This window comes from Vicia villosa, linkage group LG3 (genome assembly GCF_029867415.1).
Source record: "Vicia villosa cultivar HV-30 ecotype Madison, WI linkage group LG3, Vvil1.0, whole genome shotgun sequence".
Classification (NCBI taxonomy): domain Eukaryota; kingdom Viridiplantae; phylum Streptophyta; class Magnoliopsida; order Fabales; family Fabaceae; genus Vicia; species Vicia villosa.
The window spans coordinates 78,542,651-78,562,229 of NC_081182.1; the positions used below are offsets into that span (position 1 = coordinate 78,542,651).

A 19,579-nucleotide genomic window follows, 5' to 3' on the forward strand; every position below is an offset into this window, starting at 1 on the left:
TTGAATGAATCTACAAGTTAATGAAATTATAGAGAAAGTTGAATTGAATCTTATCTCATTTTCTCAATACAACTCATTTGCCGCTACCGTAAATAATTTGTCCGACATTGCGGCTTGCCAAGCCAAGCCCCTATACACCAAATATGCCATAAGGCCATGAGTCACATCTGACTCAGATCATATTTATCCCCTAACAAAATTCCAAAACTAAACTATGCGAAATACGACACCCACATTATCCACACAACTCCAATTCCAAAATATGTGGCTTTCTCAAATTCACGTCACAAATTAGTGGCCATGAAAACATTGTACAAGGTTGTACTAATATTTCATAACAAAATGTACTACTAGTATTTTATAATGGAAATATAAAAATAAAATAAATATAAATTTTATTTGAAACTTGTTTCGTGGAATGAAAAGAACAGTTGAAGGGAAATGAAGCCCAACACTCAGGCTTCCTTCGCCACTGCAACGCCGCACGTGACTTACTTTCACCGCGCAACTCTCTCACGTGCCAAACCTTCCCAAACTCATCCTCCAACGCTCAACCAAAAAACCGCCAAACGCCGCCGTGTCAACCTCCATCTCCCCCACACCAACCGTATAATTGCTGCTCGGAAAACCGAACACCACGACGGGAACGATGAAGTGAGTGAATCCTCAGTCGAGCAGAGAGAATGGTCTCGAGCTCGAAGCAACCGGCGAGGTGTCCTGGTGGCGCCTTTTCTAGCCGTTGGCGCTTCGTTCTTGCTATCTTCGGCGTCGACGAGGGCGGCGGAAGAGGAGAAGGCGACGCCGGTGGAGGTAACGGTTGTGAAACCGGAGGAGATGAAGAAGATAGAGGAGGAAGTGATAACTTCGAGGATTTATGACGCGACGGCGATTGGTGAACCGTTGGCGATAGGGAAAGAGAAAGGGAAAGTGTGGGAGAAGTTGATGAATGCTAGGGTTGTTTATTTGGGGGAAGCTGAACAGGTTCCTGTTCGAGATGATAAGGAATTGGAGCTTGAGATTGTCAAGAATTTGCATAAGCGTTGTGTTGAGATTGATAAGCGTTTATCTTTGGCTATTGAAGCGTTTCCCTCTGATCTTCAGGAACCACTCAATCAGTATATTGATAAAAAGTAATCATTTTAATTCAGTTGTCAAATTTTCTCTTTTTCTCATTGATATTTGATATTGCTTCTCACAATTCTCTTGCTTATAGAAGAATTTGACTGTCATACAGGATAGACGGAGAAACCTTGAAGACTTACACGGCGCATTGGCCGCCTGAACGGTGGCAGGAGTATGAACCTATTCTTAGTTACTGTCGTGAAAATGGAATTCATCTTGTTGCTTGTGGTACTCCATTGGAGGTGTGTTCAAATTTTCATTCATACTGATGTAGATTGTTAAGAAAAAGCTAGTGTATGAAAGATAAACCCTGATTCCTCGAATTAGAAATGAATTCAATTCATAATACTCAAGGTTTCCAAATCAAGCAAAAGGTTTAATATAACATTTTTCAAAGGGTTAAAAACATGATTTTAAAAACCTGCCTCGGGTGGTATGGTAATATCATGATATGAGAAGATGATCAGATAGTATGCTGAAAGAATGAAGGATGATATATTGGAGAATTAAATTGACCTTGCATTCGATGTTTTACTAAATTTTGGTTTAGTTTTTGATAGAGTTGTATGTTTTCAGTAGATCTTTGTAACCGATTCCACTAAGTAGGATCAAGCTTAATTCTTGTATCTCTATGTCAAGTTATGCAAAGATGATCTTTATAAATTGACATTTTCTCATCAACAGATATTAAGGACTGTCCAAGCAGAAGGAATTAGTGGGCTGACAAAGGCTGAACGTAATTTATATGCACCTCCAGCTGGTTCAGGCTTCATATCAGGATTTTCTTCTATGTCGCGTAGATTATCACTGGATAATACTCCAAATCTGTCGTTTCCTTTTGGTCCAAGCTCATATCTATCTGCACAGGCTAGAGTAGTTGACGAGTATACTATGTCCCAGATCATCTTACGCAGTATGCTTGATGGAGGGGCTACCGGTATGTTGATAGTTGTGACTGGTGCAAGCCATGTCACATATGGATCTAGAGGAACTGGAGTGCCCGCAAGAATTTCAAGAAAACTGCAAAAGAAAAATCAAGTAGTTATATTGCTTGATCCAGAAAGACAGTTCATTCGCAGTGAGGGAGAAGTTCCTGTTGCTGATTTTTTGTGGTATTCTGCAGCCAGACCCTGTAGCAGAAATTGCTTTGACCGGGTTGAGATTGCTCGGGTTATGAATGCTGCCGGGCAGCGGCGAGATGCCCTTCCACAGGTTAGCCAGCCAATACATTCACTAATTAGCTTAACTGTTACTTTTCTTGCTCTGCTGATTTCCCCTTTCAAATTTAGCCCTTTATTTTCTCCATTTTGGTGATACAAAATTGAGAGATTTTAAATGTTACTATGTATTTTGTTACATGTCAATGCATTTTATGAATTCCTTTTCTATATTCAATTTAAGCTTGGTGTTTCGTTATCATTTATCCCTTTATTTGATTTTTTTTTTTTTAATAAGCAATTTGTATCTAGCGGGTTTCGAACCTGAGCCCTTGAGAGGAGCACACTCTCAGGACTCAAGCGTTTCACCGCTAGATCACACACACGCACACCTTTATTTGATATTTCTGTTTGTTGATTGTCACGGATTATACAGCCCAGTCTACTGTTGTGAAGAATTGTACTGGAATACTGATCATTTAGTAGTACTTTTTTTTCTCCTATTTTTCTTTTCCTATTTAGTAACATCCCAAAAGTTTCAAGTCCAAGTCTTTATATCATATATTGTTGAGAATTTATTGCGCAACAATATATGATATGAAGACTTGGACTTGAAACTTTTGGGATGTTAAATTGTGTTATGTTAATGAAATATCATATGTTTGTTTATTTTATTTTTCTCTAAAATGGAAGTATCTCAATTCTATAACCTGGTATACATACATTGATCCCAAGCGGCTAGGGGGTATAGTTGAGCATTTGGTAGAGATAGCTAGTTTAAATTGGTTGCAACATCTAATGATTAGGTAGTTGCCATGTTTCTAGTTCTTTTTTTATGCATCTATTTATCATTCAATGTAATGTAATCATCCTTAGACTAGACAGGATGGTATCTGCCATTATTGGTTATGTACATGATTATATATCCTTTTGACTTTAGGATCTTCAAAAGGGAATTGATCTTGGTTTAGTATCACCAGAGGTGTTGCAGAACTTCTTCGATCTAGAGAAGTATCCTCTTCTTTCAGAACTCACTCACCGTTTCCAGGTAAATTTTTATTTTTAAAATAGAACCCTTTACTTTTAATCATGAGATTATTTCATCACTCTCCATCTGGTTCTTCTTGATACAGGGTTTCAGGGAAAGATTGTTGGCAGATCCCAAATTCTTGTATAGATTAGCTATAGAAGAAGGAATATCAGTAACAACTACAGTATTAGCACAGTATCTAAAGCGGAGAGAAAACTTCTTCCAAGAGCTTGACTATGTTATTACAGACACTGTCAGAGGATCAGTCGTTGATTTCTTTACAGTGTGGCTTCCTGCACCAACTTTATCATTCATTTCCTATGCCGATGACATGAATGCGCCTGATAACATTAGTTCTCTAATGGGACTTCTTGGCTCCATCCCAGACAATGCATTTCAGAAGAATCCAGTGGGAACAAATTGGGACCTCAATCATCGAATTGCATCAGTTTTATTTGGTGGTTTAAAACTCGCTGGTGTTGGATTTATTTCAAGTATTGGAGCTGTGGCTTCATCAAACTCTCTATTTGCAGTTCGTAAATTACTTAATCCAGCAATTATCACTGACCAACAGATTGCAAGGTCCCCAATACTCAAAACAGCTGTTGTTTATGCATTATTTCTTGGAATATCTGCAAATCTCCGTTATCAGGTATTTTGAGAAGTTGCATGTTCCACTGAATTTTTCAGTTGTAATAAAAATCTTAAAAGATTGGACCTAGTTTCTGTAGGAAATGGCATCTTCATTGTCTAATTCATGGTTTACGACATTATGTTGCAAGAGTTGCTGTGATTTCTTGAACTTTTAGTATGTTGACATTTGAAAGCAGGTCCTGACTATCTGTATCTTTAAGAACTAGTTGTGGTATGATTTTCTTACTAACCACTCACTAGTGCTTGCAGTAGCATAATTTGAAAGAGAAATGTTCGTAACACTCTCATATTGGTGAAATTAACGAGTCTCGATAAATTATGTGAGTTCGATTACCTATTCAGTTAGACCCATTCTGATAAAAACCAGCATTTATTGCTAATGGTTGAGCTTAAAACCCTTACAACGGGAGAGAAAGCAGAAAACTAATCCAGAATTCCAAGAACACCTAAACCAGAGCAGAGTTTCTCCTTAACCAGAGAAATTTTCCATCCTGACAGACTCTAACAATTTTTTTTAATGCATTACACAGTACCCTTCCCTCTCTTTTATAACAGAAAACTCCCTAAAATACTGTGTTCAATTTTCTACTCCTTTATACTTTTTTTATCTGCACTCTGTCTGCCGTGTAATTATTTGAGGATATTTTCTTTCTGAAAATTGAATATGTTATTGTATAGCTCTACTTTTAGTTATGTGATAATCTTGTACTGTAAATTTGCATCCAATTTACGTCTGCTACTGGCCTTCTGTATTAATACTGATGTTACAGTATATTTTTTTTTACTCAGATAATTGCTGGGGTAGTGGAGCATCGGATTTCTGATCAGTTTGCTTCCCAAACCTTTCTTGTAAATTTGCTATCTTTTGTATCACGGACAATCAATTCTTACTGGGGAACGCAGGTAAGATATATTTTCTTATTTTATCTTATATCTGCTATTTATCATTTTCAAAATGCTCAGTGTTCATCATCTCATCTTAAGTAAGCTGATCCTGTTTGAAGATTGAAGACTAATTCTCAGAAATAAAGTTTACTTTTTTCTTTCCCTTTCAATTAAAGAAAAAAGTAACGAGAATCTTTCCTATTTTTTCTTTCCTGTTTGAAGGAAGAAGTAACTATTAACTAATATCCTTTAAATTTGATAAGTAATTTGAAAAAAAATTAAATCCTCTAAAGAGAGAATTACTTAGGGACCATGGTAGCATATAATTTTGATTGATGTTAATCATGCAACTGCACGTAGTTTCTAAATTTGACTACGATTTTTCAAATTTATTTTTTTGTTTGATTGCTGCAGCAATGGATTGACATTGCACGCGATACTGGACTGCAAGTTAGAAAGACCGAGTCACCTGACCCACCTACATCAGATCCTCCAAATCAAGCTACAATCTTATGCAACGAATCAGATTCTCCAAATCAAGCTGCAATCTTATGCAACGAAGCAGAAGAAGCCAGCATCGATGAGATTAAAAGTGAATAAGGTTAAATACCCCTTGCGACATTTTTGTTGTAATTTGCATATTTTTTCTTGAAGAGCTAGTAAATAGGCACAGAGGAATAGGTTTTTTTCTCATCATAACATACAATTCCTTCCATAGCTTAATTATATACTAATACTTTTGTTTATATATATTTCAACATCCCAATTTCATCAATGTAATATAAAGAGTATTTCTTTTCAATCTAATAAGTATTACTTGCATTAATACTTTATACTTTAGTTTCTGTAACTGAATCTAAAAAGTTTTGTTTCTGCAACCGAAGAACGCTGTTTCAAATTGAAACCAGAATAAGTCAGAAGCAGTTGTATTGGACTTCCTGATATGGAGTTTCTCATTTGAACATCTTTATATAGGAATATATTATGAAGTAATGAGTTTTCCTATGGATATGTAGTAAAATTTTAAGAAAGTTTAGATTATTTATCTTTAATTATAGAGGACTACATAATCAAAATCTTAGAGGATAATGGGAGTCGTTATTCTTAATGAAGTTTCATATGATCTTGCCACATTGAACACTCTTTTTTTAGTTTATTATTTTCTTTATAGAAATTAAGAAAGTTTGGTCATGGACTCATGGCATAACTAGTGAAAATCAATTAAAAGGAGATACGCATAAAGTTTCTACATGACATGATTATGTGAAATTTCACATGAGAGGATCCGTGATTGAGGGTGACAGGGTAATGTTTTGGTCTATTTATTGGTTATGGAGGAAGTAGTTGAGATTTGACTTGAAGTCTTTAATCCAAAGTGAAACCTTCTGGTGGAAGTAGTTGGGATTTAACTTGAAATCTTGAATCCAAAGTAAAACCTTCTGTGTTTAATACTAAATATATATATTTTTTCTTTATGAAATTATAGTATACCAGTGAAATAGGGAACAATTATATTTAGTTTTTCAGTAATAGCTGGTATAAATAGGAAGATTATAATTTCATTAAAAAAAATGATATTCTAGGGAGCCGTTTGGTTCATGGATTCCTAATTTATTTTAAAGAATACGACATTAATTTTTTTCTTTCTCATGTTTGTTTTAAGTATTTATCAATTATGATTTTGAATTTTTTATTCTTTGAAATTTAATTTAATTTGATTTTTTTATTTTCTATTCTCATGGAAATAAGATGTAACTACCGATATCTTCCCATTTATATTTATTTAATTTTTTATTTTTATTTGAGTTTTTTAAACTAAATATATTTTATAAACAATCATGAGAATTTAAATTATTAATCAAACACAAACATAGGAAAAATATTTTTGGTAATAAAGTTTTTAAGAATATTTTAATCCTTAAAACAAACATAACAGAATATTATTATAGTAAAAAATATATATATAAAAAAAAAAGAATAGAAAAATTATATGGTTAGCAGTTTGTTGACTTGAATTTATAAATGGTGGAGATATGAGAACGACATCTAACTTCTCTTTTTACACATACAACTAATTAAAATTTTTACACTTGTCATGTCATATTAGTTTTTTTAAATTAAAATTGTGTTTTAATAAGATACATGGTTATGATTGGTTGACAGTGTAAAATTATTTTACACTGTCAGTGCATATTCATTTTTCTCATATAGAGTTTATAGGTAGTGCACTGACGGTGTAAACTAATTTTACACATACAACCAATCAAAATTCTTACATTTACCATGTCATAATAGTATTTTAAATTAAAATCGTGTTTTAATAAGATACATGGTTATGATTGGTTGACAGTTAATGCATATTCATTTTTCTCATATAGAGTTTATAAGTAGTGCACTGACAGTGTAAACTAATTTTACACATACAACCAATCAAAATTCTTACACTTGCCATGTCATATTAGTTTTTAAAATTAAAATTGTGTTTTAATAAGATACATGATTATGATTTTTTCTCATATGTAAGCTATGCTGATGGCCACCAATTTCAGCTAAAGTTCAATCTTTACTTTCAACTCTTCTAAAATTCAATGGATCCACATTCTTTCACAGATACTTTGAGGCATAACTCTAAATTTAGCCTATGCACTATTATTTCTTGTTACCACATCTTCTTTCTTGCTTCTCCAAGTTACAAGATTACTCCAAACATAAGTACAATATCTAAAGGTATATCTTTGATCCCTTACATATCCTGCCTAATAAACATTCATGAATATAAATTCAAGATTTTTTCTAAAGGAGGATGTTTAAATTGACTTATCACACTAATTGAGAAGACGACGACCGGTCTAGAATGAGACAAATAAATTAGTTTACCAACCAATCTTTAATACATTTTGGTGTCCACATGAACTTTCCTTTTTTCCTAAAGTTTTGCATTAGGTTTCATGAGAGTACCTGTTGGTCTAAAACCACTCGTTCTAGTTTCTTTCAGGAGATCTAGAATACATTTTTGTTGGAAAACGATGATTACCTTCTTTGATCGGACAACCTCTATACCAAAAAAACATCTCAAGAATCGTAATTCTTTGATTTCAAAGTTGACAACTAGTTTCTCTTTTACTCTAGCAATCTCATCTATATCATCTCCAGTAAGAACAATATCATCGAATAGATTATTAGTGCTGCAAATTTTGCATTATGGGAGAATTTTGTGAACAATGTATGATCAACTTAGCCTTGAATGTAACCTTGTTTTTTTATGGATTGGGTGAACTTTTCAAACCAAGCTCTATGGGATTGCTTTAGTTCATACAAGGACTTCTCTAGTTTGCATACATTAAATCCAACATTATTTTCAAAATCCGAAGGTATATCCATGTATACTTCTTCATCCAAATCGTCATTGAAAAATGCATTTTTAATGTCCAACTAATGTAGAGGCAAGTCTAAGTTAGCAATAAGAACAAATGTCTCTGAGTAATCTATACCATAAATTTGAGTGAAGTGAAACCTTTAACAATCAACTAAGACGTTATATCTTTCAATGGACCAATTTGAATTCTATTTCATGGTAACCACTCATTTGCATTCCGAAATCTTTTTAACATCATGTTGTGTCATAATTGTCCAAATCTTGTTCTTTTCATGTGCTCCCATCTTCTCAAATACAGTTTCCTTTCATTTTGAAATTTCTAAAGCATCCTATATTTTGGAATTTCAACACTAGACAATTGTGAGGTAGAAACAAAGAATGATAAATACAAATTTGAGTAAGAAATAAATATAGAAAATAAATGAATAAGGAAATTATAAAGTTACTCCAACACTGTATATGCAATGAAAGAGAATGCATACATCTTTATTACATGTAATTTAACATATACCATTCCTTTCTGTTTTGTGGCCAAACTTAGATACGGAAACAAGAAAACTGAAAAAGTAATTGGAAATAAATAGTTTGTCCATATGTCTTCATCATAAAACATAGTATCCATCAACTTTCAGTTCTTTCTGAGTTCTGTCCTTCATCCATCGTTCGAACCAGCATCTCTTTGACTTTATGTAGGGCATGTTCAAGGTTTTCCAGCTGCATACATTTTGTAATTCATGAGTCCGTTTCAAGTTACTTGGTTTAAGGCTTCAAGATTTTTATTTTTGTTTTACCAACATATCTTTGAAAATAAGCATTTTGTTGGCAGTTCCTTACCTCTTGTCTGGCGAATCTGTTGTACACATATAATCCACTATACAGATCAAAACTGCATCCCATGACAGGTTCTTTCTGCAATGAGTTTCTTAATGTTACATGATGACATATGCTATAATATAATTTACCTTTTTGAGGTCAAAATAGAAAAGAGGGAGCTTTAGAAGATTATGTTAAAAAGTGTTTACCAACTGAACAAGTGCCTGAAAGCCCTTGGTGTCAATAGGTGTAGATTTAATATCCATTTCAGCCAATGTCCTTGTAAAGAAAACACCAAAAAGTAACATTCAGTGAGTGTATAAATAGGTGCTTGTCTGTCTGTCTCTGGTTTGTTAGAAAGATATGTAGGAAGAAGCTTCATACCTGCCTATTGTGTGCGTGATAAATTGGCTCTTTGCAGCTGCTCTATCATGTTCCTCACATGACATTTCTACCATCTTGCAACCCTGAAGAATAACACACAATATTGCAAAATAGTTCTACCTCGGATACAATTCATATACATGTAAATTTCATATATATATTCGGCATTCACAATTGATTTTTGTGCATTTTTTTTTTTAAACTGGAAACCAAGCTGTTGTTGTCCAAACTTGGGAGTTACAGAGTCTAATCAAACTCGCTCCAAACAAGAATTGAATATTACTTCCTAGAAATTTATTTTCGATAATGGCCATATAAATTTTATCACCTTATCCTTGCGCCACTGGGCGAGATTGTAGAGTTATGATATAACATTTCCTGATCTAATAGTTCTAAGTACAGCTATTAACTCACCTCACTTTCGAAAATTTGGAGAAATTTAGAACAGGTAGCTTCATCCTTTATTCGAACTCTGTCATACATGAAAGTCAGATTTTGCCATCCATTTTTCCCACTCACTGGTCCAAACATTGGATGTGTGCAGAGTATGTCTAACTCCTCTGGCACCACCTTAAACATACAAAACAAAAACTAGATCAATCATCCAAATCAAACAAGTAAACAAAACTGTAATGTAAATTCTTACTCTTAAAAGAAGGTTCCTTGGATGCTCTTTAACCGAAAGAACATCAACAAAAAGCGTCGGACGTTTCAGACAAGCGAGTGGCATTGACCCGACAACCTCGGACAGCGACGAAATAGATGTGCATAACAGTATGACATCCATGTCAGCCTCAAGTAATGCTGTAACATCTTTAAAGAAATGGATACCCATTTGGAGACAGAGTTGAGAGTAATCTGTTCTTGAAGTTGCAGTTAAAGTATGGCCTTGTTTGATCATTGTATTTGCCAGAAATTGACCAAATGTACCAAACCCAACAATTCCAATTTTCAAACATTTGGAAGACGACATGGTTGGTTGATGAAACAGAAAATAATGTTAGAGTGGTTCACGTAATTAAGCACTTATTATAGGAGAAGCCAACAAGGCATGCCTTGGCTTTTCAGTTTCTAATGTTATAAAACTGATTGGGACAGACAGCGGTTATTTCACGCCATCAAGTTGTTGTACTTTTGCAACAAGTTATGATTCGTGTGAAGCTTTTAAGTTTTATGTTAAGTAAAGTACTCAAACAAGCTACGCCTCTGTTCCTTAATAAACAATTAACAATGGAAATTATACACTGAATGTGGCGTTTGTTTTAAGTTATTCTATTCCAAACATTCTTAAAAGAGTAAATGTTAAAAAGTTTCTATACTCTATTTATCAAGGAATTAAATAAAGAAACTTTATCCTGACCAAATATATATACTATAGAATTGAAAGTTATATTTAATTCTTTGAAAATTTTACTTTTATTAAAGTGTCTGAATCACACAATGTTAGCAAGCTTGTTATATTGGTGACTCTAACTCTCTCATTGCCGAACTCACCGGAGCTATATTAGCTATTGAGTTCGCCCATGAGAAGGGTTGGAACAAGAGGCTGGAATCAGATTCTTTAGCAGTTGTGCGTGCCTTCTCTCCCCCGTAATGTGTTCCTTGGCATCTTTGTACAAGATGGCTTAATTGTGTTAATATTACGGTTAGTATCTCTTTTTTGGTTTCTCATATTTTCCGTGAAGGAAATAGCTGTGTGGATTCTCTGGCGAATATAGGGCTAACTACTTCTGATTACACTAATTATAGTAGTATTCCTAATTTTTTAAGGGCAGATTTTGTAAAGAATAGGTTTGGTTTGCCTTATTAAAAAAAAAAAAAAAGGCCATATTGTAAAGTAAGTATAATTAATTTTTAAGAGAAAATGGGAGCACTTGGTTGTATAAAATCTATCATATAAGAAAAGTCTACCATTTGGGCAATTCTTAGACCATCCACATCAGCAAATGCTCCCTCAATTTTCCACGTCACTTTTCTCAATTTTGTGCTCTGCCTTCATTATGCTACGACAGTTACAATTCTCACGTACGTTGCAGTTACTAAGTATCCTCTTTCTCTTCCAAAACCTTCCTCTTATTATTCCAAAACGGTTTCGAAATCATTTTTCCTTTCACACTCAGAACGAATCTCCTTCCTCTCTCTCTCCGAGCCAAAACGGCAACGCCTCCACTCTTCTTCCCCGACGAACTGCTCTGATTCATCCCCTCTGATAGTCTTCCGCATCCGTCCATCGGTTTGGTTATGTTGCTGAGGTGTTTTGTTCGCGTTTGAACCTGTGGTGTTTGGTTTTGAATGTTTGATGATGAATGTTGAGTTGAAACAGCTCTGAATTGCCAAAGCTGGGTGAGATCTTTCCGAGTTTATGTTATTTTCTCTTTAATCTCTCTTCTTCTCTCTCAAAATTTCTCCATTCAAATGTGATTTAGGTGTATTAATGTTGCCTAATTTAGTTTTATTTTTGGAATGAATTAATAGGCCACCAAGTGTTTGTTATAATGATTGAAGATTGTTGGAGAATGTAAGAGAATCAATTCAAGATTGAAGATGTTATGAGGTGAGTTTTCTGTTATGGAAGTTTGATAATGATATTCTTAGGGTTTTCTGATTTTTCTTATATAGATTGAAATCGGTGATGGTGATTATGGAGAGAAGATTTGAGATATGGAGGAGGATTTGGGAATCGCAAACTCTGTCCTCTGATTCTGTTATTTTGTTCCGGTTATAATGATTTCCTCTCATTTTCTGTTATGGTGAGTTTCAAATGCTGTGACAATAGAAATCTATTTGGCAGAAATCTATTTGTCTTATAACCTGTCATGGTGTTAACAGGAAATTGAGATCCTCGCCGTCATCTTCTTCCAATTCTCCCCACCTTATCTTTGCCGCTTCGTTTGGATAAACAATGTGTTCGGTTGTTCTTCAACTACTGGGAATTAGAATTCAAGTAAGTTTTTCTTAGAAACCTGTTCCATTTCCTTGAATTGATATTGAATATAGCACACACATACTTTTATAGGTTGTTTCTTTGTGACTGCAAAAGCAAAAGAGAAACAGTGGAATGCAGGATTTTGGTGACAAATATATGGGTAACATACATTCAGCATTCAGGCATATATATATATATATATATATATATATATATATATATATATATATATATATATATATATATATATATATAATCAACCAATTAACACTTCGGTTTTTGGAACAAGAATGATAAGTAACACTGCTTTTCAACTCTGATTCAGGATTTCGCGTATCTTTATGATCCAAACAATGAGACTGCTAAAGCATTTGTACCAGCTCAGATATTGTATGATGCATTCCATGGAAGGTATCACAATTTTGCAGGAGCAATAGTTCTACTATTGCTCAGAGGGATTGTTTATAATCTTCTATTTTTCTTGAACCTGATGACGATCTAAGCTTCTTCAATGGTCTTCCAACAACACCCACTTTGTTTATTTCTCTAATTATTTTTATTTTTATAATGGAATTTATTTTTGTTTTTTAGTGTTATTAGTTACCTTTTTTTTGGTTTTAAATAGTGGGAATCTAAAAGCCCCTGAATTCCTTTTTCCTTCTCATGGTGTTGTTGCTATTGTCTTCAATGGTAGAATCCATGTGAGATATTCTTTTCAACCAAGTGTTATCAAGATGTGGCCATGAGGTAAATTTTCTTATTAATTACTCTCTCAAAATTATTATTATTATTATTTTTTGTATTATTATTTTTATTATTAATTCTGGTGTTTAATTTAATTTTAGTATTTACAATTATTCTTAACATTTGTGTTTGTGTTTGTTTATACATACAATTGTTGTACTAGATCTGTTTGATTATATTCTGTCGTATCATTGGTTTCTTTGTTTGTGTTCTTTAATGTTTGTTTCACTAAGAATTCAGACAGTGGTGATGCTTTGCAACATATGGATGGCGATGATAAAAATTATGATGAAAGAGAGAGCCATTTGTCTGATATGAATTCAACCACACATGCTGGGCAAAGTTCAAACTTCAAAACTATTAAATCAGCTCTGGTACAAGGAGTTGGGGCCCCCAATAAAGTTAGATTTCAATTGCCAGGTGAAGCAGAGCTTTTGGAAGAAGTAGACAGCTTATTAGAGGGACTCGGGCCTCGATTTACTGATTGGTGAGGGTTTGACCCTGTGCCTGTTGATGCTGATCTTTTACCTACTGTTATTCCTGGATTTAGGCACCCTTTTCGCCTACTTCCATATGGTGTGAAGTCTAATCTAACAGATGATGAATTGACTTCATTGAAGAGACTTGGCAGACCTTTACCATGCCATTTTGCATTAGGTCAGTTTGTCCTACATATCCTAATTGACTATATTTTGTTCCAGGGTGCATCTGGAATAACATATTTACAATTTATCTGAGAATATTTTATGGCATGAGTACTTATGTTTAGAGTATGGGTGTGCTTATAAAAAACCCTATGACACATTCCATGGACTATTGCTCCCAACCTTATATGTTTTATCTCATTACATATGGATTTATATAATTCATATCTCTTATTTTCTTATCTTTTATTTGAATTATTTGTTACACATAACAAAAAACACTGACTTTTTTTTTTCTTATGGGTGATAGATTTGAGAATATAACCTTTAGGAGAAGAAAATATGAAGCCAAGGCGCGTGGAACGGTGCCAGTACACATTATTATTTTTGAGGCTGCTGATCGTGATGATATAGGTGGTTCTGTTTATGGCGGACAAAGAGCAATCTGTTGCACCCGTGATTTAGCAAAGATGGGAGGTTGTAAGCAAGGAGAGGTTATCCGGAGAGCTTTCCGTCTGATGTAACCACACCTGGTGTGAACATACTTGCTGCCTACTCACTATTTTGATGAGCTTTCCACCATCCGAATTGGAGTCCAGCAGCTATGGAATTAGCTATCATGACCACAGGTACACTCATATTGTATTTGGTCTGTATGGCTTTTAAATCAAGAATAACATTCTTATAATTATGTGATCCATTATGATTCATGATTATCTGTACACATTTATTTCCATTTGAGGTTGCTGAGTTTTCAGGTTGTTTTAGTGGTGAAGTTGAAGGTTGTATTGATCAGGCTTCCAAAACTGAAGTACCTATGATCAGGCTCCCGACGATGGAGAAATCCGACTGCGTTTTGTGAATGGAGTTCAGCGCGAATGCGAACAAAATTGAAGGGCAAAGGTACGGTGGCTATAATGATGTGTTTACAACCATTATGATATGATTTATGCTTTGACTCCACGATATCAGAATAGCAATCTGTCGGATTTGATTGAAAACTTTCTCGAAGTTTTACATTTCCGTTAGTTGTAGCATAAGCTATGAACGCCTCAATGAGACATCAATTTTGATGATCGGATAATTTTATAGTACACTGGTATTATTCTTCAGGTAAGAATGAGACTCTTAATTTTTCAAAGAATGATTAGTTCTTATCTAGATATATAGCTTAACTTTTCTTTTTCTCATTTTTTTAGTAAAACTTAGATGGCCTGTTCTTGCCATAGCCATACTTCAAGCTGTGGTTGGAAGTCAAGCTATCATCACCGGAACTTTCTTGATAATCAAACAGTGTTCCTCTTTAGGATGCTTCCCAAAAGTCAAAATCGTTCATACATCGTCCGCAATACCGCTTTCGGTGTCAATGCGGTAATTCTCTTCCCGGAAATGGTTTTCAAACTGAACGTGGTGCGGTAATTCTCTTTCCGGTTTTCAAACTGAACGTGGTTTGTGTAATGTAATTGGTAATTGGATATGTGTATGTTTTGTTGTAAATTATAGTGGTTTTGGGACCCTTGCTTGGCATGTGGTTTGTAACTGATTTTCTTTTTGTTTAGTTCTTTAGCTGCTTATGGAGCGTATGTGCATCCTATGCCATATTCGAACGAGATTGGTTTGCGAATGCTTATAGGCGGGGTTGTCGGGGAGGCTGTTGTGTTGGGGTATCACGAGGGGACAGAAGTTAGAATGAATTTCACTTGAGATTCACACTCTTATTATATGAGAATGGCATTGTAGACAATTCAGCAAAAAGAGATGCAATTCAGGTGAACTTTGGATTGTCAAGGCCCACATCCCCTGGAAAAGAGAGGGTTAGCACCAGTATATATTAGCAATAGTATTCTGTTAAGGTTCTGTTAATAGTATCGATGGAGCATGAAGCAGAAATCTGGGTCCCTAACAATAACATTGTCCAATAATGAAACTCAAAGTTTCCTGAAATATATTATGACATTTGATGATTTTTAAATTGAACACCCCAAAGCTTATAATATTTAACTAGAAGAATGGGCAGGAAACTCTAGGATGACTATGGTTTGCTCAATACTTTTCATACTTGCTATCATGCCATGCTGTAAGTATAGTTTTTGATCTATTTTAATACAATTGTAAAACTATGATAAAATAATAAATTTAATTGTTTATCTATTCAGTGAGAACACTTGCAGGCTGAGAAGGCAACATTTGAAGAAGAAAGAAAGAAGAGGAGGTAAATTCTCATGTATCTATCCAATAATGTCAGCTTGAATATCTGTTTTAACTTCACAAGTTGAATTGAATATTTATTTCTCGGCCCTTTTTATAAGTAATTGCATCAACTTCAGATTTTTCAAGAATTTTTACAGACACGAGTCTTAGATGTTGGATTAATCAAACAGTGGAGATATATATAAAAAGTGGGGGAAAAAGTCATGAACAGAATTAGCACACCAAACTCATAATTGTTCGTTAGCCTTTATCTACAACTGATGCTTATATGACCTCTATCTAAGATCAAATCTTAATTTCATACTTTGATTTGAATGATAAATCTTAACGAGGGTGCAATTGGTTAGGGTTTAACAAAATAATAGAAAACAAAATTTACCCTTTGCTCCCTTTTCTATGAGAAGATAGCAGATTAGAGAATTATGAGAGGTGTGTGGGGTTGAGAAAAGTGGTTGAAATGGGTGATACTCATGACTGATATATATCCAAGTACTTAGGAAACCCTCCCTTAAAAGCTAACTATCAAGAGGGAAGAACCAAGCCGCTTAAGTATTCTATATTGTATCCTATTCATATACTACTTCGTATGTGACTTAGGCACCCCATAAATCACATCAAATGCAGACAATGATTGGAGAAAAGATTTTAGAGGTGTACGCAGAGAAATTAAGCTTCTATGTTTGATGTGAGTCGCACCCCATAGAACATCAATATTGATTACCGGCCCCAACACCATATATTTCCAAACCACATTTCCACTGGCCACCTAGCCCTTCCATCATAAGAGGTTTATCGTCAAACTAGCTTTATTATATCTTTTATGGCAATCAAATATCTTGCAGCCTGATGGAGACCTGTTATTAGGCAGTCAAGGGAAACCAAAAGTGTGGAGTGTATGACTAATGGTAAAAAGGAAAACAACAAGAATTAAGAAGCCACGAGTCCGTGACTAACGTGGCAATTAGCTATTGATGTGATGAGAATAAATAGGGAGGAAAAAGGGGTGTAAGCTCCCCTATTGATTAGTTTGTTATTGGTGACAGATAGGGTATTCTCTAAGAAGCTTTGTTTAGCTTTGGAGTTTTGGTGTAATAGCTGAGGCTCACTGTTACATGCAGTTTTATATTGTAATTCTACATTTCTCTCTTTTGAAGTTCATTTTTCTGAATTGCATTTGAAATTTTCATTTTGGACATTTGTGTCTTTCGCAGGGAATGGCGCTTTCAACGTTTTCTGCTGTTGCAGGATTGAAGCCACCATGTGATGCTGATGGTTACCATCCGGAATCAGGACAAACTGCATCTCTCTTTATAGCACTCTACTTGATAGCTCTTGGAATCGGAGGTATCAAACCATGTGTTTCATCTTCTGGTCTTGAAAAAGATTTGGAAGATCCTCAAAATCTTCCAAAATAGAGCAGCAGCTAATCATGCGGCTAAGGAAAACCAGAAGGTATAGCAAACTACTTCCTATATCCATAATATGATTGTATGAAGAATGAATGGGATCATTCTATAAGTAATTGATCCACTTCAAATTTAATTTTTGATTAGTTTTTTCCTTCTAATAGGTGACTGATTAATACCTCAAATAACCACATACATGCTATATAAAAGCTTTTTCTGTTTCTTGCAGGAGGAGTGAGTCTTGGATGTGCTCGCAACACAGGTGCTACAGGGACATATTATGATGTTGTTCCTTGCAGTCTTACCATTTATAATCATAATCTGTCCACACAATCTGATACACTTAGATTAGAGTTTCCTAAGGCGCCTCTTTGGACAAATATTTATATCCAGAATCAGGCCAAGGCGTTGTTTCCTTTATACTGGAGCCATGTTCAGGTGAGGTTGTACAGGGTTCGGTTCGATAAAGAGCATTCAATTCTTTCTATGTGAAGGAACTTGATGAGGCTTTAAAAACGATTGTCTTTATATGCATGACAGTTCCAACCAACCAGTGCAAGTGAGTTGAACTTGTGACCTTGAAGGTTGTTGTCACAATTGTTGAGCGGCTGAAGTGAGGAAACCCGACGGTGATGTGAGGCAGATATTCACGGTTGTCGTGTTACAAGGTGGCTGTTTGTGTTGGTTCAGCAGCGATGGTATGATGGGGGAGTATTTTTGCTGCGGTTTTGAATGGTTGAAATGTGGGTATTGTGTGAACGGTTGTTGTTAATGTGATGAGGACAGATTGCTATTCAGCAAGCTAAGGACAGATAGCTAACTGACAATGCAGCCTTTGAAGTTATAATCATGAAACTGATCCCTAGAGTATCAGTCATGGAGAGCATTGGTTCACTGAGAATAATTGGAGCTTACAGGCTCATGACACTTTTCAGTATTTTACTGCTTCTGCCTCAAGTCAAGATATGCAGTAGTAGATGTAACTTCTGCAGTTTCGTTCCGAGAATGATCAGTCCACGAAACAACAAGGTTGAGCTGTTGGTTACTCAATCAATGTTGAAGTCTCAAGGAATAAAGAATTTAGGCTGCCGTCCATCTTGCGCAATACGGTTTATTTCTATCATGAATTAAGTTAATAGATCCTATGGCACTCAAAGGAACTCATGTGCGATCGAGGAAGAGTCTTCGAAGGTAGTTGTGAGATGGAGGAGGGGTATATCTCAGTTGCTTCTGTTTGGTGCAAGAGATGGTAACTCAGTAGAGTAAGTTATAGGGTTCTGTAAGGCATTGCCTTAGATGCGTGAAAGTATTTGTAACCAGTTACAATTTGGTCATAATTTTCCGGTGTCAATCTATTATGAGCAGGTTGTGAGTGTGGTTTCGCTGTAGAGAAAAAGTTAAGAAAAGAAAAACTGGATCTTCTGATAGAATTACTGTGGTAGTAAGCGAATGGATGGTGGTTTTGTAAAGTTTCATTTGAATAGGCCAGTCCAATTTCGAAATATGGAGGCATGTTAGAGGCTTTAATATCCGGTGGTTCTTAGATCGAGATTTCGTCACACAGGAACTTGCATTGTTTAGCAATATGTAATAAAACTTATATGCCTTTGAATGGCCTGATTGGCATGTGTTAAAAGGTTTTAATGGATGATTATTTAGATTGTTTACGTGATCCTGAAACCTTGGTTATTGTAAATTCCTGTAGCTTTTTCTAATATAAACTGAAAAGAAAAAAGGATAGAATTGGTGAGCGTAGTTTAAGTTGTTTCGGGACTATTTTTTATTTGTATCTTGAATATTATGAGTTGGATAATTTTTGTATTATTTTCATGTTTGTTTTCAATTTTCTGTCATAAAAACGAGACTCTTTCTAAAAGTATGATTTATATTATGAGTTATAAACCATACTTTTTGAGTCATTTAAGATTTTTATAGAAAACCACGTAACATATTTTTTTTATCAATTTTCAGTACGTGGCTTTTATATTTTAGTTTGTGGGAGTTATAAATAAGTTATTGGATTAATCAATTTTATTACTATTTAACATTTCTGTTAATATTGTTAATTTCATTTTAATTATTAAGTTATTAACATATAAATTAATTTTGAAGACAAATTTTAGTCTAAGAAGTTGTAGGATTATATAATTTAATATAATATTTATATTTTTTATTTCATAATTAAATAAAAATATTTAAAAATGAATAATTTATTATAAATAAGAGA

General features: G+C 34.5%; 2 protein-coding genes and 1 long non-coding RNA gene across 9 annotated transcripts; 2 read left to right on the forward strand and 1 right to left on the reverse strand.

Moving 5' to 3' along the window:
* Window positions 1–354: 354 nt before the first annotated feature.
* LOC131661979 (protein RETICULATA-RELATED 5, chloroplastic-like) lies at window positions 355–5,650 on the forward strand. Its single transcript, XM_058931644.1, has 7 exons — window positions 355–1,130; window positions 1,235–1,364; window positions 1,807–2,334; window positions 3,220–3,327; window positions 3,413–3,961; window positions 4,753–4,866; window positions 5,263–5,650. Exons 1-7 carry the CDS (start codon window positions 442–444, stop codon window positions 5,446–5,448), a joined length of 2,304 nt encoding a protein of 767 aa, XP_058787627.1. The 5' UTR covers window positions 355–441; the 3' UTR covers window positions 5,449–5,650.
* A 2,974-nt stretch (window positions 5,651–8,624) lies between these two features.
* LOC131661980 (arogenate dehydrogenase 1, chloroplastic-like) lies at window positions 8,625–10,568 on the reverse strand. The gene is made up of 6 exons (XM_058931645.1): window positions 10,068–10,568; window positions 9,836–9,991; window positions 9,422–9,504; window positions 9,247–9,316; window positions 9,059–9,133; window positions 8,625–8,938 (listed from the first exon to the last, which is right to left on the reverse strand). Exons 1-6 carry the CDS (start codon window positions 10,392–10,394, stop codon window positions 8,846–8,848), a joined length of 804 nt encoding a protein of 267 aa, XP_058787628.1. The 5' UTR covers window positions 10,395–10,568; the 3' UTR covers window positions 8,625–8,845.
* A 744-nt stretch (window positions 10,569–11,312) lies between these two features.
* Window positions 11,313–19,148, forward strand: LOC131661981 (uncharacterized). 7 transcript variants are annotated; one of them, XR_009301327.1, is made up of 14 exons: window positions 11,313–11,975; window positions 12,041–12,171; window positions 12,251–12,365; window positions 12,438–12,507; window positions 12,673–13,094; window positions 13,332–13,748; window positions 14,046–14,848; window positions 14,935–15,106; window positions 15,295–15,812; window positions 15,892–15,947; window positions 16,990–17,073; window positions 17,158–17,398; window positions 17,582–17,790; window positions 17,893–19,148. It is a non-coding gene; the product is annotated as an uncharacterized LOC131661981 (long non-coding RNA). The 7 variants fall into 7 exon arrangements; XR_009301326.1 differs by having other exon boundaries at window positions 14,046–14,638; window positions 14,771–14,848; window positions 17,582–19,148; XR_009301323.1 differs by having other exon boundaries at window positions 14,046–14,364; window positions 14,494–14,848; window positions 17,582–19,148.
* The last annotated feature ends 431 nt before the right edge of the window (window positions 19,149–19,579 follow it).

Bases quoted from the DNA above. Each gene is read 5' to 3' on its own strand.
- LOC131661980 (XM_058931645.1), bottom strand. From the start codon at position 10,394: ATGTCGTCTTCCAAATGTTTGAAAATTGGAATTGTTGGGTTTGGTACA. The intron at 9,992-10,067 runs GTAAGAATTTAC...TGTATGTTTAAG, and splicing joins CAAGGAACCTTCTTTTAAGA to GTGGTGCCAGAGGAGTTAGA. The intron at 9,505-9,835 runs GTGAGTTAATAG...GTTATTCTTCAG, and splicing joins TCCAAATTTTCGAAAGTGAG to GGTTGCAAGATGGTAGAAAT.
- LOC131661979 (XM_058931644.1), top strand. From the start codon at position 442: ATGAAGCCCAACACTCAGGCTTCCTTCGCCACTGCAACGCCGCACGTG. The intron at 1,131-1,234 runs GTAATCATTTTA...ACTGTCATACAG, and splicing joins AATCAGTATATTGATAAAAA to GATAGACGGAGAAACCTTGA. The intron at 1,365-1,806 runs GTGTGTTCAAAT...TCTCATCAACAG, and splicing joins CTTGTGGTACTCCATTGGAG to ATATTAAGGACTGTCCAAGC.